Source organism: Crinia signifera, chromosome 1, assembly GCF_055691185.1.
Source record: "Crinia signifera chromosome 1, ASM5569118v1, whole genome shotgun sequence".
In the NCBI taxonomy this organism is placed as follows: Eukaryota; Metazoa; Chordata; class Amphibia; order Anura; family Myobatrachidae; genus Crinia; species Crinia signifera.
Genome location: NC_139217.1, coordinates 382,641,496 through 382,658,878, shown reverse-complemented (window position 1 = coordinate 382,658,878; position 17,383 = coordinate 382,641,496). Strand labels below are relative to the sequence as shown.

The 17,383-nt window shown below is 46.4% G+C and overlaps 1 protein-coding gene across 2 annotated transcripts in view; it reads right to left on the bottom strand.

The window, feature by feature from the left end:
* Positions 1 to 17,383, bottom strand: part of SUSD2 (sushi domain containing 2) — a 179,265-nt gene that overhangs the window by 130,804 nt on the left and 31,078 nt on the right. For both annotated transcript variants that reach the window (XM_083151485.1, XM_083151486.1), the window contains exons 2-4: positions 8,364 to 8,568; positions 5,040 to 5,191; positions 2,949 to 3,116 (exon numbers count right to left, since the gene is read on the bottom strand). In XM_083151485.1, the coding sequence (XP_083007611.1) occupies positions 2,949 to 3,116; positions 5,040 to 5,191; positions 8,364 to 8,568 (525 nt within the window). The remainder of the gene's footprint in view (positions 1 to 2,948; positions 3,117 to 5,039; positions 5,192 to 8,363; positions 8,569 to 17,383) is intronic.

Sequence of the window (17,383 nt, the reverse complement as noted above, 5' to 3'; positions counted from 1 at the left end):
AAATTAAAATTAGATTTATCTTTCACAAAACAGGTACACTTTTTTTTTTTTTTTTGGTGGAGTGAGGTGGCAATGTGTGTTTAACCTTTTGAGTGCCAACATCTCTGTGAGATGCTCAAAATATCCACTAAAAAATATCAGTGTCGCTCACATTTGTTATATAAATTCAAATAAAAAATATTGTGTAAAAGAAAAAAATGATTATATTTTTTTATATAGGGTAACATTACAGGTCATTATGATGAATACAAAGGTTTGTATTTTTCAGTTATTTTGACAAATTTACTCAAAGGGTTAAATGTGGTTTTTTTTGTTTGTTTTTTTACTTCTATTTCAAATAATACAGTACATTTCTAGAGAGCAAAATGTAATGTTAATGTTCTCGGGGCCAGTGCAAGGTTTTTCCCAGACAAACTAGGCAAACCTTCAGTTTACTGCTCCCACCACCACCCACACCCCAATAACAACTTTCTAGAACCTCAAGTGAAAGTGTGGATGTTACGTCTTAGAAGATTAACATCTGCCCTTTGCATTAAGTTCAACAAGGATGCCTCACTTACAGTCATCAGCGTATTTATAATGGGTGCAGTATGTGCGGTGCACATGGGCTCCAGAGGCCCAGGTGGCTGTCAACACGCACGCTGCACTCATTTAAATACTTACCCGCATAAGCAGCACTGCGGAAAAATGTAGGCCATGCTATTTTTACGGAGATCTGCACATGTGCAGTAGAGTCTGAGTGCTAGATTGCTACACTAAAGCAGGCAGAGAGGAGGGGGCCCAGACCGAGGATGGTGCTCACTGGTCACCTCCTCTCTTAAAACTTAACTGCTTACGGTCATCCTGAATTTTGTTGTTGTTGTTAACATGTTCTATCCCACTCCCAACCATTTACTTCCAGCTCCAGAGAGGGACAGAAATAACTTTTTACTGTAAGAAAAACTGACTAGGCGTATGGAGGAGTGGTTATTTTAGTTGTTCCTATCTAATCTTCCAGAATGATACAGTAGGTCAACAGCAATGAATTCAAGGGGCAAATCACAGCAGAATACTCAACAGACTTCTTTTGATAATAAGATTTTGGGTTCATTATATATGAACCCCAGTGTTGCCAAATTTCCCCTTCCTGGGTTGAAAATCTTTCATTGCTTCGACTATAACATCTCTGGGAACTTGAGGAGTAATAGCACAAAGCTGTAACCACTGAGAGGGCTCAGTCTATCTCCTTTCTCTCTACTTAACTAGAGTCACTAGCCTTGCAACAGATGGACCAAATCTCTGTGAGGGATCAAGTTAGCATACCAGCAATCATGATGCCAGCAGCTGGAATGCCAATGCTAAAATCCCGACACTGGTCATCAGACCACGGCCAAGGTCCCAACATTGCTCACGATATCAGTTTCGGAATCATGATTGGGGAGATTTATACTGCGGGGTGGTTGGGGGGGCATGGGGGAAATAAGAGAGAAAGGCTAGGTTTACGCATTAGAGGGAGGGTTAGGCTGTATGGGGGTACAGTAGATTTGGGTTAGACTGCAGGTGGATAGGTTAAGGTTATGCACTAAGAAGGGAGGATTGGGGTTAGGCACTAAAGGAGGATAGTTATGGTTGGCACTAAGGGAGGAGTATTAGGATACATGTGGGGTAGGAGGGAGGCTTAGATAATTGCCGGCATCCTAAGCATCTGGATTTGGATACCATTCCTCTGGTGATAACACAGTTAATACTGAATTGGGTATTGGCACTGGTTTTATTTGCAGGACAGTTTTCGGTACTTGTTGATAGCACGGCGCCCCCGAATTTGATCGTACTGCATCTTATGCGATCGCATCGCATGCAATATAGCGGCATGCGATGCGAGCTGATGCGATTTTTAATTGTACAAGCACCCTAATGGGTGCTTACAATGTTAAATGCACCCCCATTGCCAATGCCACCCCCACTATCAACGCCAACCCAAAGCATGGCAAGCGCAGCGAGCCCACGAGTGGCGGCGGTACGCATCCTCCGACCTTTTCATACCCCCACTATCCACATCGGCGTGGAGTTGATTTTAGATAGTGTGGCGAGCGTAGCAAGCCCCACTTGGGGACACGGATTACTTTACATGTATTCTGCGTGCGTTCGCCACGCTTCGGGTTTGTATTCCGCGTGCGCTCGCCACGCTTCCGGCTCGGTGGCTCGCTGCGCTTGCCACACTGTCTAAAATCAACTCCACGCAGACGTGGATAGTGGGGGTATGAAAAGGTCGGAGGACGCGTTCCGCTACCCCTCGCTGCGCTCGCCACGCTTCGGGTTGGAGTTGATAGTGGGGGTGTCGTTGACAATGGGGGTGCATTTAACATTGTAAGCACCCATCAGGGTGCTTATACAATTAAAAATCGCATCGCATGCCGTTTGCTGGCATGTGATGCTATGCGATATTTCATTGTACAAGCACTCCTGTTAATGTAATGGGAATACCGTGTCGCATCGCATGCATCGCATACCACTAAGTATGGTATGCGATGGGCGCCATGCTAGGAAACAAGTACCCAGTTTTCTTTATTTATTTCTTTAAATTATAAGTATTTGTGTTAATTACTTCAAGCAATCAAGTTGATAGTTCAAGAGGAAAAACATGTAACATTCTTCTTGAATGATTTTTTATAAGAATTAGATAACAAAATATTTAATTAAAACCTCAAAGCTTTTTACCATACTGATATTTTGAAGTTATCTGAAATCTGAATTAGACTTTTTTAATGGACTTCTCTGCTGTAACATGCTCAAACAGAAAGTGCCTGCAAAAGGAATAACATGAGTGCACGGGAAAGCACAGTAACTATGCATCATTGCTGAAATCTGTTTACTCAGTGAAAACCAAGAAACAATAAAAGAGTCACAATGTGCTGATCCTACAGACCTGCCAAAATAAATATCAGAGTTAATATATATTTTGTTCTCACCTGTTTCATTATAGCCCCAGACCTCTATACGAACATCATCAGCGGAGAGAATTCTTGGGTCCCAGGTCATGGTGAGCGTTCCATTGTACCCTTGGGTTGCATAGTACTGCCATTTTCTGGAGTCAATCAAAACACTTTTTTCATTCGCTGATGCTTTGCTGTGATGAACTGGAACCAAACATAATAACCAGAAACTATGATGTGTGTAACAAGGTGTCCGACAAGATAGCACTGTTGTTTGCCAATATATAGTAATTCAGGCATTTGCAATGTACACCATCTTATCATTTGAACTATTGCCATTATTTATTTTAGGTAATCCTTAGTAGACTGCGCACAGATCCTGTTACTTGTTTGTTAACCAGAACTCACTGCTTATTGCCTCTTTCATTAGATACTTAGGGACATTTTCATCACAAGATACTCACTTGCCCCATTCTGACAGAGCTCTCTGCCACCTCCCAGTTGCCCCCTTTCACTGTCCGCCAGTCCCTGCCACCTCCCTCGCCCCTAAGCAGGGTTTCCTCTCCCAGCCGTGTGTGAGACGCACGCACGTCCCAGTCGGATAGAGCGCATCTCCGCCAGCGGAGGGGATCTGGCAAGTGCTGGCGCTGAATGAGAGGCGCTCCATCTGTAAGTGTTTCTTAGGCCTTAAATCCTGACACGCTTGTGCTGTGTTGTGACTAGGGATATTGTGCCCCCCTTTTTGCTTGTTGCCTGAGGGTTTCTTGCTCATTGCCAGGTGTTCACATGCTCCTTGTCAGGGGTTTATTGCACATTACCGGGGGGTTACATGCATACCTTCCAACATTACCCATTCCAGGAGAGACAAAATGCTCTGCTCCTAGTCTTCCTTGCCAGTGCCAGTTGCAGAGATTAGGCCGCAGCACAATCCAAAATTCAAAAAGGGGAGCTACACTAACTTCCAGTGGGTCCCAATCGGTGTTGTTTAGCAATGTTTGGTGTGGCAGTTGGTGGGGCTCCCTTATTTGACTGGAGTGCGCTGCAGCCTAATCTCTGTAAATGCCACTGGCAAGGAAGACCAGAAACAGAGCATTTTGTCCCTCTTGGAATAGGTCATGGAGCGCAGTATATAACATGCTCGTTGCCAGGGAGTTACATGTTCATAGTGCAATAGCGTTCCCGGAATGTGCCACCAGATAGCGCTGTGCTCTCCTGACAGACAGACATTTAAGCAGATTCCATGCAGATGGCTAGACTGTATGGTATCTACAGAGATCCTGCTCCCCCGAGGGGTCGGATCCCCACCGCCAGTTCTTGGGCTGCTGTGGCATTTTTACACCACTGCGGCCCCACTTGTGCATTGACTGGTCACAAACATGGAAGCAGTTTGATATTGTTATGCTATTACACCGCTTCCAGCTCTTTGCTTGCGCAGGCTATATCGGTAACTATCCCCTGGCAAGAGCATTTCAGTATGCTCAGCAGAAAATATCAATTTTCACATTACGTGGGTGGCCAAAAAATATTTATCACATCCACATAAAAAAATTGCAGATTGTACTAAATATGTGAAATATGTATATGATTAGCAACTGCATACAGTAACCTATACTGAATATAATGCATGTATCATACATTACCATAACACTTACCCTGTGGTATTTTGGATACAAATAAAGAACATTTCGGGGACAATATATAATGCAGCATGGCATAAATTGGTGTTTGTCCTATATAAGGAGAGCAGGCATCTGCATGGAAGTTTCAAGAGTGCAATTCATTTTTCTGGATTGCATTTCTGGATTACATAATTTGGTGCACCATGCCTTAATTATTCTACTATCAGTATTTATTACACTATTTATCAATGGTCCTCAAAGGAACAATAGAAGAAACTCTCTTGTGTACATGTATACGCCATTACAGAAACACAGCAATTATTAACTTTTTCATTCTCAGAAAGTCGGGAATATGGAGGGGCCAGATAAGAGGTCACATAGCGTAGCTGTGGAAGAGCTGACTATACAGTATGCCTGCTTGCTTAGTGTACCTTGTATGAATATATGACGTTCATATACATCAAACCTTCAAATCGTACCTCGCATAGGAAGATATATAGGGACTCACCTGCTAGCCATGTTCCAGATGAGGAAAAGTTCAGCCCATTATCAAATGACAAAGCAAACTTGATGTGTCCATTCTGAAAGAGGAGTGGGGAAATGCAGTGAGCATGCCCAGATGCATCAACATAACCCCGAGTATTGATTTCATCATTGAATCTGTAGGTAGACATAAGAGTGGTAGCTCACTGTGACCTGTCATTGCAATATACCTGTAGAACTTACTTTCCTACTAATTACCGCGAGCTCATTAGATGACAAAGTAGACAATGTTGAAAATTTCAGTTGATAATCTTAGGTAATCCCAAAACCAAGTTGCTCATATTACTATCTACAGCAGGCATGGGGAATCTTCGGCCCTCCAGCTGTTGCTGAACTGCACATCCCAGCATGCCCTGCTACAGCTTGGCTATTTTGGCCATACTAAAACTGTTGCATGGGATGCTGGGATGTGTAGTTCAACAACAGCTGGAGGGCCGAAGGTTTCCCAGCCGTGATCTACAGCTTCCATAGCAACTCACAATGGACACTATACTGTAGATAAGTCCTTCATCACGGAGAGAGCACAGGAAAAATGGAGATTCAGTTGGCAAGATAAGTTATCACATATTGAAAGGGGAAGGGATTAGCTAGATAACCACGGACTCCAAACTTTATTCAATGATTTGGAACATTTGATAATTATGCTTGTCATATATTCCATGCAATAAATATGCCAAATACGCAATAAATTAGACTGCACTCCTGTCCACTGCTAACTGACAAGTAGTAGCAGGGATCACGTGATGCATCACTTTATTTTGTTGTCTGGTAATGTGGAAATGCTTAGTGGTAGGAGAATATGTTTAGGATTCTATTGTATGGGGGTATTAAGGAGTCCCACAATAAAATTGATGACCTCCTTCCAGAGGCCAACTATCTTAGGACAAGACCACCAACTATGAAGGAATGATCCTTCAGCGTCACAACCTCTCCGCCATCTATGTTGTTGAGTCTTCAACAAGTAGCATATAAAAGGGAGATTAAACCTCTAGCAGAGGTATTTCTAAGACATAATGCTTGAAAAGTAGAGAGAGGCCTATTGATGAGAAGATGCCTTACTTTGGAGTTAAAATGCCGACTTGTAAAAAAATTGATAGAACTTTCTAAAAGGAATTCTTGTCCACTTGAATCTGATTAAACTGGGGGAAGGTCTTTAGTATAGAATATTTTTGTCTCTCCACATATGGCAGGAGATACTTACATTTTAAGGGTATCCCAATTTTTCAAGTGATTTCCTACAAAATGTGTATAATATGCCCCAAAATTATAACTGTAACAGGTGAGTGACTTTACGCAGAAGACGAAAATACAGGATTCACTTATAGCTCACATCCTGGGTAAGGCTGTGCATGGAAGGTAAAACGCTGGGGGTTCCCATGGGATTGTGGGCTGGAGAAGGTGTTCCGGGGGCGGGTGGCTGACACATGACCTCAGCCGCATGCCCTGTCTTCGGCTGGAAACCCACAAATAAAGGTCAGTCTCCACTGAGTTATGTTTGTGTGCCCTGGAGAAATCATTTGATGGTCAGTGACCATCGAATGATTTCTCCTGCTGCGGGCACATGCGAGGGGATGTGTCTTCGTGACACCCCCCCATGGTGGCGAGGGGATAGGGTGGGGGCTGCGATTCGTCGGGCGGCAGGGCAGGCCCTCTGAGACTCGGTAAACTGCTAACTTCGCAGCTTACTGAGTCAACCAGAAAAGGGCCTGTATCACAATGTTTTATATATCCCTGGAGTTATTTATGGAACCATATAAAAACATATTTTTGAAAAAAATTATTTTACTGGAGAATATTTAACAATTATACCCTTTTACACCAACGAAAAATCCGGGTCAGCGACGGGTCAGACCCGGATCTGCGGCGGTGTAAATGGGGTCAAGCCGTGTCCATTTACAAGGGTAGAACGTGGTCAGGACCCGTGTAGAGGCCGGTGTAAATGGTCCCGCTGCGGGTTGAAGCACCCGCAGCCGGTCCGTGCACGGCGTGCAGAGTGGAAAGCTGTCCCCTCTGCTGTGGGAGGAGGGGGGCATCTGCGGCTGCTGAGGGGTGGGGAGGAAGCTGTCAGGCTGCTGAGGGGGGATATGGAGGGGATGCTGGCCACGGCTGCTGCTGTAACTTGTAACCCCCCCCCTGCAGCTGCAGGGTCCCTGCAGCAAATGGGCTATCAGTGGTGGCGGATGGGAACTAGTAGTTCCCATCCACCTGGCTGGTTCCCCCCAGTGCTGCCATGGAGGTGGCGGGGTTCCCCCCCAGTGCTGCTGGGGTCTCTCCACAGTGGTTCTTTTTTCCATAACAAATGCCCAAGGTCCGTGCCACACACCCACCAGCCACCACTGCGCCTGCGCCGCACAGCACCAGTGACCAGGGGGAGACTGGGGCTACAGTCCAGTTCAGCATCACCCCCCCCCCCCCCCCCCAGCATCACGTGTAACTGGCAGTAGTGTCACTGTTGCTGCAGAACCTCTGCCTATGCTGAGCTGTCACTCACTCTCTGACAGTCCCTGAGGCGCCTGTGACATCCAGGGTGAGCAGTGCTAGCTGGGGATATGCGCTCATGTGTGCAGTGTGAGTACCGGCTGGGGGGAGTGGGGCTGGGGGTACTGCACGTGGGAGTGGGGCTGAGGACATTGCACACAGCGAGTAGGGCTGAGGGCATATATGTATATGGGCCCCACTGCACTGCTTTGCCTGGGGGCCCCTTATGCTCTTAGCATGGCCCTGACCCTTGGCAACAAGCAATTTCACCCCCCTTGGCAACGAGCAATTTCACCCCCCTTGGCAACAAGCAATTTCACCCCTCTTGGCAAGGAGCAAGCATTTTTGATGACATCCACAAGAAAAAGCAGGGCTGACCCAGGTTTGGTGTAAATGGTGCAGACCCAGGTCCGACCCAGGTGAAAGTGCTGTGTAAATGGGGTATAAAGCTGGGTCAGATCCTGGAAACTCCAGTGTTCAAAGACCAGGGTCCGACCAGGGTTTTTGGTGTAAAGGGTATTATACTGTATAAACAGTGAACAAACTTCTTTATGTCTCATTATAGGGAAAATTAAAGAACACTTATGTGCAAAGTATGTTCAATTAGCATTTATATAACTGAGCAATATGCACATTGTGACATCATTAAGCCACAGCCCCATTGCAGCAAAATGCTGCCATTCGTGGGTCCATGGTGCAGGGGCTGGGATAAATGATGCAAATTTGCATCTCACAGAAAACAAATAAAAAATAGTTACTGTGAACACCAAACATTATCAACACTCAATATTGTACTTAGTATTGTACTCACCTGCATATCACATTAGAACTGCTAGAAATAGTAATATTTACAATAGAAAAATCTTTCCCTCCCATTAGTGTTCCTGAGTGAGGGGAAATCTGGAGACATAATTTGTTGTAATCTGTACAACAGGTCCCAAGGTTCGTACAACTTGAATGGCAGGAACAGGACTGGAGTTTTCTACCACATTCTGAGTTGCAGGAGTCTGTTGCACCTGCAAGTAATATATCAAATACTTTAGTGCTATTGGGCTGTGTACTTAAACCTGTTTCATGTTATAAACCCATGGTACTGTAATGTAAAGAAAAACAACTTTGATTAAGTAGAGTTCAGGAAACAACAATCAGTGGCCTAGCATAAAGTCATGGCACCTACAATAGATCAAGCTCATGCCAGAGTGACCCTCCCCCCCCCCCCCCATTTGTACACAAACACATTATACCTGACTGTGGGGAAAAAAAACAGATTAGCCCCCACATGGTTAAAAAAACACGCTATGAATGTCCTCCACATGAAGAAAAAGAGAGTCAAGACCAAGCCAGCGGGTTTAAACTTGGTCTCATGCCCTATCACCCAAGGCACTCAGCACCATTTTCAGCTCTTGTCGCCTCAGGATCTTATCACCTTCCTCAGCCCCACATCTCTGTTCTCAGCCCTTCATCAACTTCCTCAGCCATAGCCACATCACCATCCTCAGCCACAGACCCCATCATCATCTTCTGCCACAGACCCCATCACCATCCCCAGACCTCATCCGTAGACCCCATCACCATCCTCAGCTTCAGCCCCCATCACCATCCCCAGCCCCCATCACCATCCTCAGCAACAGCCCCCATCACTATCCTCAGCCACAGCCCCCATTATCCTTATCTTCAGCAACCACAGCCCCCTTGACTATCCTCAGCCACAGCCCCCATTATCCTTATCTTCAGCAACCACAGCCCCCATCACTATCCTCAGCCACAGCCCCCATTATCCTTATCTTCAGCAACCACAGCCCCCATTACTATCCTCAGCCACAGCCCCCATTATCCTTATCTTCAGCAACCACAGCCTCCATCACCATCCTCAGCCAGAGCCCCCATCACCATCCTCAGCCAGAGCCTCCATTACCATCCCAGCCACAGACCCCATGACCATCCTCTGCCACAGACCCCATCACCATCCTCAGCACCTATCACCATCCTCAGCCACCGCCCCCAACACTATCCTCAGCCACAGCCCCCAACACTATCCTCAGCCAAATCCCCCATCGTCATCCTCAGCCACAGCCCCCATTGCCATCCTCAACCACAGCCCCCATCTCCATCCTCAGCCACAGACCCCATCATCATCCTCAGCCACAGACCCCATCATCATCCTCAGCCACAGACCCCATCACCATCGCCATCATCATCCTCAGCCACAGCCCCCATCACTATCCTCAGCCACAGCCCCCATCACCATCCTCAGCCACAGCCCCCATCACCATCCTCAGCCAGAGCCGCCATCACCATCCTCAGCCAGAGCTCCCATCACCATCCTCAGCCAGAGCCCCATCACAATCCCAGCCATGGACCCCATGACCATCCTTTGCCACAGACCCCAATACCATCCTCAGCACCCATCACCATCCTCAGCAACAGCCCCCAACACTATCCTCACCCACAGCCCCCAACGTCATCCTCAGCCACAGCCCCACCACCATCCTCAGCCACAGCCCCCATCACCATCCTCAGCCACAGCCCCCATCACCATCCTCAGCCACAGCCCCCATCACCATCCTCAGCCACAGCCCCCACCACCATCCTCAGCCACTGCCCCAATCACTATCCTCAGCCACAGCCCCCATGACCATCCTCAGCCACAACCCCAATCACCATCCTCAGCCACAGCCCCAATCACCATCCTCAGCCACAGCCCCCATCACCATCCTCAGCCACAGCTACTTTGATGCTTATGAATGTGGGTAAAGCTGGGTATACGTTTACAAACCGATCAAACCCATAATCACATAGTGTATTTTCACAACTGATCAGAGATGATTGGACAGTCAGGTATGAAAAATGTACCAATCTGACTGACTTATCCGATTATTGGTTAGCTGCATCTGAAAGTGTATGCACTGCTGTTGCGGCCCAACAAATGCAGTACTGTCCAAACTCTCTGCATTTTTTTAAATGTAAATGCAGGGTGTTATGTTTTGTATATACTGTATAGATTAAAGGGAACATCTTTAAACAAGTGATGGCATATTAAGGGCATGTGGGAGAGTATGCAAGGGGCATTTGAAGGGGTCTGGAACACTGACTTTAACTGGTAGCAACAAAAACAAGTTTACAGCATTACTGATTTAGTGCATTGTATTACTGAATGAGGCAGAAAATAAGGTATTATTTTAGCAATAGAAGAAATACAGGATAGACATGGCTCCCAGAACCAGATATGACTGGTGTCTAAAGGTAAATATTATCTTATGTGTATCACTAATTCCAAATACTATATATACTGTAACAGATGGAGCAGCTCTCAATGAAGCTGCTCCTGGCAATCGAATCGCCAATCGCGGCCCCTCGCCAGCTGACGGAAGGGGGTGCACGCTCACCCTGTTCCGTCTGTGCCCTCTGCCGCAGGTCCCCTGCATCGCTTCGCAGCCCCCACTAGCTGTCCCCACTCCCTGCTCGTCTCCCTGCCTTGCTGAAGGGGACACTCGAGCGTGTGAGACCAAGTTGGGCTATTTGGCACAACTTCAGCACCAATATACCAGCACTAGTAAGCCTGCTTGAAGCATAAGCTTTGACAGCTAGTCTGCTACCATCTGTGTTTGTGCATGTGTGAGAGAGAAAGAGATGTAGTTTCACTTGCTGCCAACAGATGGTAGTGTTTCTGACAACGTCAGCTCAGAACATCTGGTGATCCTTCAGGCTGGCTGAGACAGAAGGTAGCAGACTAGCTTTCAAAGCTTATGCTTCGAGCAGGCATACTAGTGCTTGTATATTGGTTCTGAAGTCCTGCCAAATAGCCCAACTTGGTGTACCAGGTTCTGGGGGACTCGGCCACACCAAGCATAGTTCTTGCTCATGCACCCAACCTTGCGGTTGGTGGGCAGGGGGGGCGTGTGACGGTGGGCTGGCCCATTTGCATATGGACACCCAGTATTTTATGGGCGTTCTCATGCTAATGGACTGATGATGCGGTTGGGGGGCAGGCATCTGACATCACCGGATGTCAGCTACCCGCCCACTTCCCCCCCGAGCGTCCAAGCATATATAACTGACTTCAGAGTCACTTTTATATCCATGCGCCTTCGCCATCATTTGATGAATGATGTGGGCAGATCCCACTATGCACACATGTGTTCAGATACTGTACATATAATAATTACTGAAATAGTACAGTATTTAATACTTAGCAGAACAGAAGTGTTGTGATGATGTAGCCTGGTCCTGTACACTGGACCCTGGATATCCAAGAACTGTATGCACGTTTTGCCGAAGCTTGTTCTTTTTTCCCAACTCTGACCACCAACATTGCCCAGTGCTTTTATGGAGACACGCCCATAAAACACTGGGCATTTGCCTGATCCCGCCCCCTCCCTCCCCTACCCATATGAACACCTCGGCCAGTGTGATATTCACCAAAAGCGTTCGCACAGGGGGTCTGAACATACCTCCCTCTCTCACATCATTGGTGTTAGTCCCGGAGTCCCAGTTCAAGGGCACATTGCTTAAGAAGCTGTCCATAGACTGAATAGGACATGAATTAGATTTAGAGAAGATGAGTCACGGGGAGCAAGGGGCAGTGCTGCTTGGATGTGCTGCTTTTATACTGTCCCCATTAGCTCCTTAAAAGAATGTAATGGCAACTAGGCAGTTACTCAAATGAGGGCATTTTTAACTGTACCCCCCCTGAGGCACAACATACTGAAAATAATTAGCATTGGCAAAAGGTATCTTCTGTGTTCTACAACAGATGAGCCCCACAGAGATTGTACTGTGTTCATCTGTACGGTCGATGTATTTTCCTTTTATGTCCTAGGGTGGACATTGTGATTGTTTTTTTTTTGTTGTTTTTTTATGTGGGGACCAATGTGTTCTTCCCTGTGAAGGTCTAATGATGTGCCTTGGCAATTTTCAAAACTTATTTGGGGTTACACAATTTGAGAAAGGTTAAAAATCACTGTTTTAGAGACTCTGACAGGGTTAGGGAGTTTAAACATCCAGTGAGAAGAAAGTCCATATCATGTACAATTTAGAGAGTATGACAACGTTATGGAGTTTAGACATCCAATCAGGTAAAAGTCCATGTTATGTGCATTTACATTTTTAGAGAGAGCGACAGGGTGAGGGAGTTCAGTCATCCAATCAGGTAAAAGTCCATGTCATGTGCTTTTATATTTTAGAAAGTATGACATTGTGAGCAAGTTTAGGCATCCAGTCAGGTAAAAGTCCACATCATATGCATTTTATAGAGTCTTCCCCTGGGTGTCTAAACTCTCTCACCTGGTCAGAGTTATTAAATCTTGACTGAAGATAAAGCAAAGATAGAAAAAGTACCATCCCATCAATCAGCTTCTAACGGTAATTTGTTTGCTACAGTATGAGCAACTTCAACTCCACTTTATCTCAATGATTTCATAAACCTCCCCGAAGTTAGGTGAAAGGTCCATGTGATTTTCAGGTCTCATAATAATGAGAGATTACAAAACACTTTGCTTTATAAATTGAGAAGAGCTGTAAATGTTGGTATAGATGCTGTTAAAATATATAGATTATATATAGAAAATATCTATGAAGGTTGTCATAATCAGCCTGTTCCCAAATACGTCAATTTGAAACAGCTGTCAGCAGGGCTTAAAGTGGTCCATGAGAGGTGGTGGAACTCATTTCACTTCCCACCAAACCCCCTAGGCAGAGCCCGGGCTAGTGCCAGGGTTTTGGCACCCCCTGCAAACTACAAAATTTGTATTCTATCAACCACATTTTATAATGGGGGAGCGGTCTCTCTATGAAGGGACCTGATCACACAATAGTACCTCCAATTCTACTTAATCCACAGTTGCACAATCATATTCACAGAATGTAGTGCCCCTGATTCTTTTTACACCACATGGCAGTGCCCCTTATTCAAGTTACACATAATGCCCACACTAGTATTGCCACTTATACACATAGGGTTTTTTTCTGGTTTATTCGCTTGGATGCAAATTCACACCCTTGCGAGTCAACCTAACCCCTCCTTGTGAATGGTGGCTGCGAATGGATGTTTTACATAAGTTGGTGGTCAGAGTGTGCAGGGGAACGCCCACATCACTCAATGGTCAGCAACCATCAAATGATGCGGAACGCGCACGCATATGTAAGGGTGCCCTTACATATGCATGCACATTCAGAAGGAAGTGGGTGGGCAGCTGACATCTGGTAGACGCCCATAAAACACTAGAGTGTTCACATATGCTAACGAGGCTGCCCGCCGCCCTGCCCCCCCCCCCCCCCCCCGCCAGCTGTCGTCCAGCGATCCGACTATTTGCAGTGGGAGCATGCACCCTGCAGAAATGCGCATGGACACAACATCAGTCTCCGTGCGAATGAATGGCTGCAGCGAACGGATGCCTACAGTAAGTGAGCCTTATACATATACATAATGCCTATAGTAAGTGAGCTTTAAACATATACATTTGCAAGAAAAATATGTGAACCCTTTGGAATTACTTTCTGCATGGTGTGTTCAATAAAAACATGAGAACATATAACTGTTTGTGTGGTATTAGTTTAAGCAGACTAAGTTCGTCTATTGTTGTGACTTACTGTAGATGAAGATCAGAGCGACAATTTATTACCAATTTATGCTGAAATCTAGGTATTTCCAAAGTGTTCACATAATTTTTCTTGCATCTGTATATGTCCCTGTCCCTCAAGCAGATCACCACCCATTCCATCCAGTAGCTTCTACTCCTTTCTGTGTCCCACCAGCTTTCTCTCACCTTGTCTTCAGCATGTGCAAAGCCCGCTTCTCTTAGTAGCTCTTCTTCTCTTCAGCAGTGGTGACAGCTTGATAACATATATGCTGTGCTAGAAAAGGATGCCACTGGGAAAGGCTTTTCTTTTGGAACTACTGTTCAGGGCTATGGTAGAGGTGGAACCGAATTCCCCCCATTCCCACCTATTTTAACTTCTGGCTTTCAGTGACTCTGGAGTCTGTGTGGGGTGGTTTCATAGGAAGTTTTTGATCTCCCTGCAAGTCATTCACCCCAATTATTATTATTCAAACATATGTGTAGCATAAGAAAATACCAGTTCCAGTTACCCAGAAGCCCCCACCTCTTGGCCATTAGCTCAAATTATGGCAACAATAGCAATGGTATATAATACAATTACTAGAGCTGAGTGCAGAGCTACAGAACGTGATGGGTGGTAACAGCTTCTTCCAAGTTGGCTGTGTGTGTGTGAGTGTGTGTGTGGAACAGAGTTCTCAGTCAGTTCACTGGACCAAAGAGTAGCTACCAGGAAGAGGCGATAGGAACTTTACTATGAGGTGGGAGAATTTGAGATTACAAAGTACAATACTGGTTGTATTTTGTTTGTGTATTTCTTTATTTATTATGACAGGTATAATATTTCCCTTACTACTTATTTATATTATTTAAGTGTTTGACTGCCTATCCTACAGACCATCTACATACAGTTTGTGTACATTAGACCAAGCTAATTTAAATTTGTTTGATATTTTTGTTAAAAAATTAAATGCTTAAAAAGTATTAAATACTGTATAAGTAAACAAAATGGACACACAATATTATACATAACAATTCAAATAAAGAGGACCAGGTTCACTTACATTAGCAATGTCATAAAAGAGTTGTGAAGAGGTCACATAGATACAGTATCTCTGAACCTTCTGTATACCTGCTACTTTCCCCCCATTTACACCAGCAGCTGCTACCCATAGGTTTCTTTCAGAGATTTTATTCGGCCATATTTATCAACTTCCAGAGGTTGGCCCCACATTTATCTGCATTTTACTTCCATCTGAAAATGTCAGCCTATGAGCTACACATTGCAGATTTAGCTGGAGGAGGTTTCCCCTAAATCCTCTCCAGCAATGGCAGCTACGCATGCGTAGTTAGCTGGAACGCGCAGAAGCCCCGACACCACATTCAGCATATCGTAGGGATGGGCTCCCCTCTTGGTATAAAAGATATATGGCACCTGTTAAATTGCACCCTGCAATGCGATCTTGGGAGCTAACATTTGATAGATATTATCATTATCATTAGCCATTATATTTTATTATAATATCAATAATGCTTGTAAATGCAGAAGTAGACACCTGCACTTTGGTTTTAAAGAAGAGGCATAAGTCAGCTATCTGCACCAGGGCCGTCTTAACAATATAGTGGGCCCCTGGGCAACATAATTTTTGTAGCCCCCCCTTCACAACCCTTTCACAAACCCCCCACCTCCACTACCACCCCCTCCTCACAACCCCCCTCCACCCACCTATGTGCAGCGGGGGGGGGGGGCTTGGAAGCTTGATGTAGCGATTCAGGCAGCGGGTGGCGGGTATCCGGGCAGCAGCTGTCAGCGGCGTCCGTCCAGGCAGAGGCGACTCAGCGGCAGTGGCGGTGATCCGGGCAGTGGGGGGCTGTATCTATCCGGGCAGCGTGTGGCGGGGATCCGGGGAGCAGCTGTCAGCGGCGTCAGTCCAGGCAGCGGTGACTAAGACCTTGATGTAGGGCTATTTGCTCCCGGACGGGAAGCGCTGCAGATTTTGAAAAGACTGGCCTGACACTGATTGGCTGGGCCAATCAGCGTTCGACCAGACATTTCAAAATCAGCAGCGCTTCCCGCTCGGCAAATATCGATACATCAAGGTCTGAGTTGCCGCTGCCTGACAGATGCTGCTGCCCGGATCCCCACAAGATGCCGCCCAGATTGCTACATCAAGCTCCCAGCCCCATGCTGCCCGACTCACCGCCGCCACCACTGAGTCGCCGCTGCCTGGACGGGCGTCGCTGACAGTGGCTGCCCGGATTTCTGCCACATGCTGCCCGGATCGCTACATCAAGCTCCCAGCCCCCTGCTGCCCGGATTACTGCCGCCACCGCTAAATCGCCGCTGCCATTACGGATGCCGCTGACAGTTGCTGCCCAGATCCAGTCCGCCCGTCGTCATTGCCCAGGGCAGTGCCGTCTTCCCCATTGGAGTGGGCCCCTATAATCCTTCGGCCCCTGGGCAACAGCCCATTAAGCCCAATGGGAAAGACGGCCCTGATCTGCGCACACCACAAAGACAGAGCAGACAGTTTGTGACCACAAAAATAGCTGTGCAAGGAAGTTGTAGCTCAACATACAAGCAGGTGTGAAACTAAAGTTGTATGAACTATTGGAGACACTGAGCATATTACCTTTGTAGCTTCCGAAGTTACCTTATCACATTTGCTATACAACTTTTAGCTCCCGACCATCATGATATGAATGAATCATCCAGACTCAGTACTGAATCCCGGCGGTCGGGATCCCGGCGTTCAGAATCCCGACGCCGGAATCCCGACAAGGGGGACACGTGGATCGCCCCCCCCTTGCGGGCTCGCTGCGCTCGCCACGCAGCGGGCCCGGTGCCTCGCTACGCTCGGCACACTAATTTATTCTCCCTCCAGGGGTGTCGTGGACACCCACGAAGGGAGAATGTGTCGGGATTTCGGCGGTCGGGATTCCGGCGTCGGGATTCTGAATGCCGGGATCCCGACCGCCGGGATTTTAACTGCATCCCCATCCAGACATCCTTCTGAGGGCATGCTTATCCTGACTTATAGGAAACTGGAAGTTACAGTATGTCAGTAGTGACAGGTGTGGCATTCAGGTATGGCGTAAGTGTAAACCAGTGTAAAAGTACCGGCAATGGACATCCTTTATCACAAATCATGTGCTGTGGGCACTCAACAAGCTGATACCTGTATTGTTATATCACATGCCATGGCTGATGCTGAAAGTGCTCTGTGATTTATACCTCCCAATATTTCAATAAGGCTGGGAGAATTACTCAATCTAA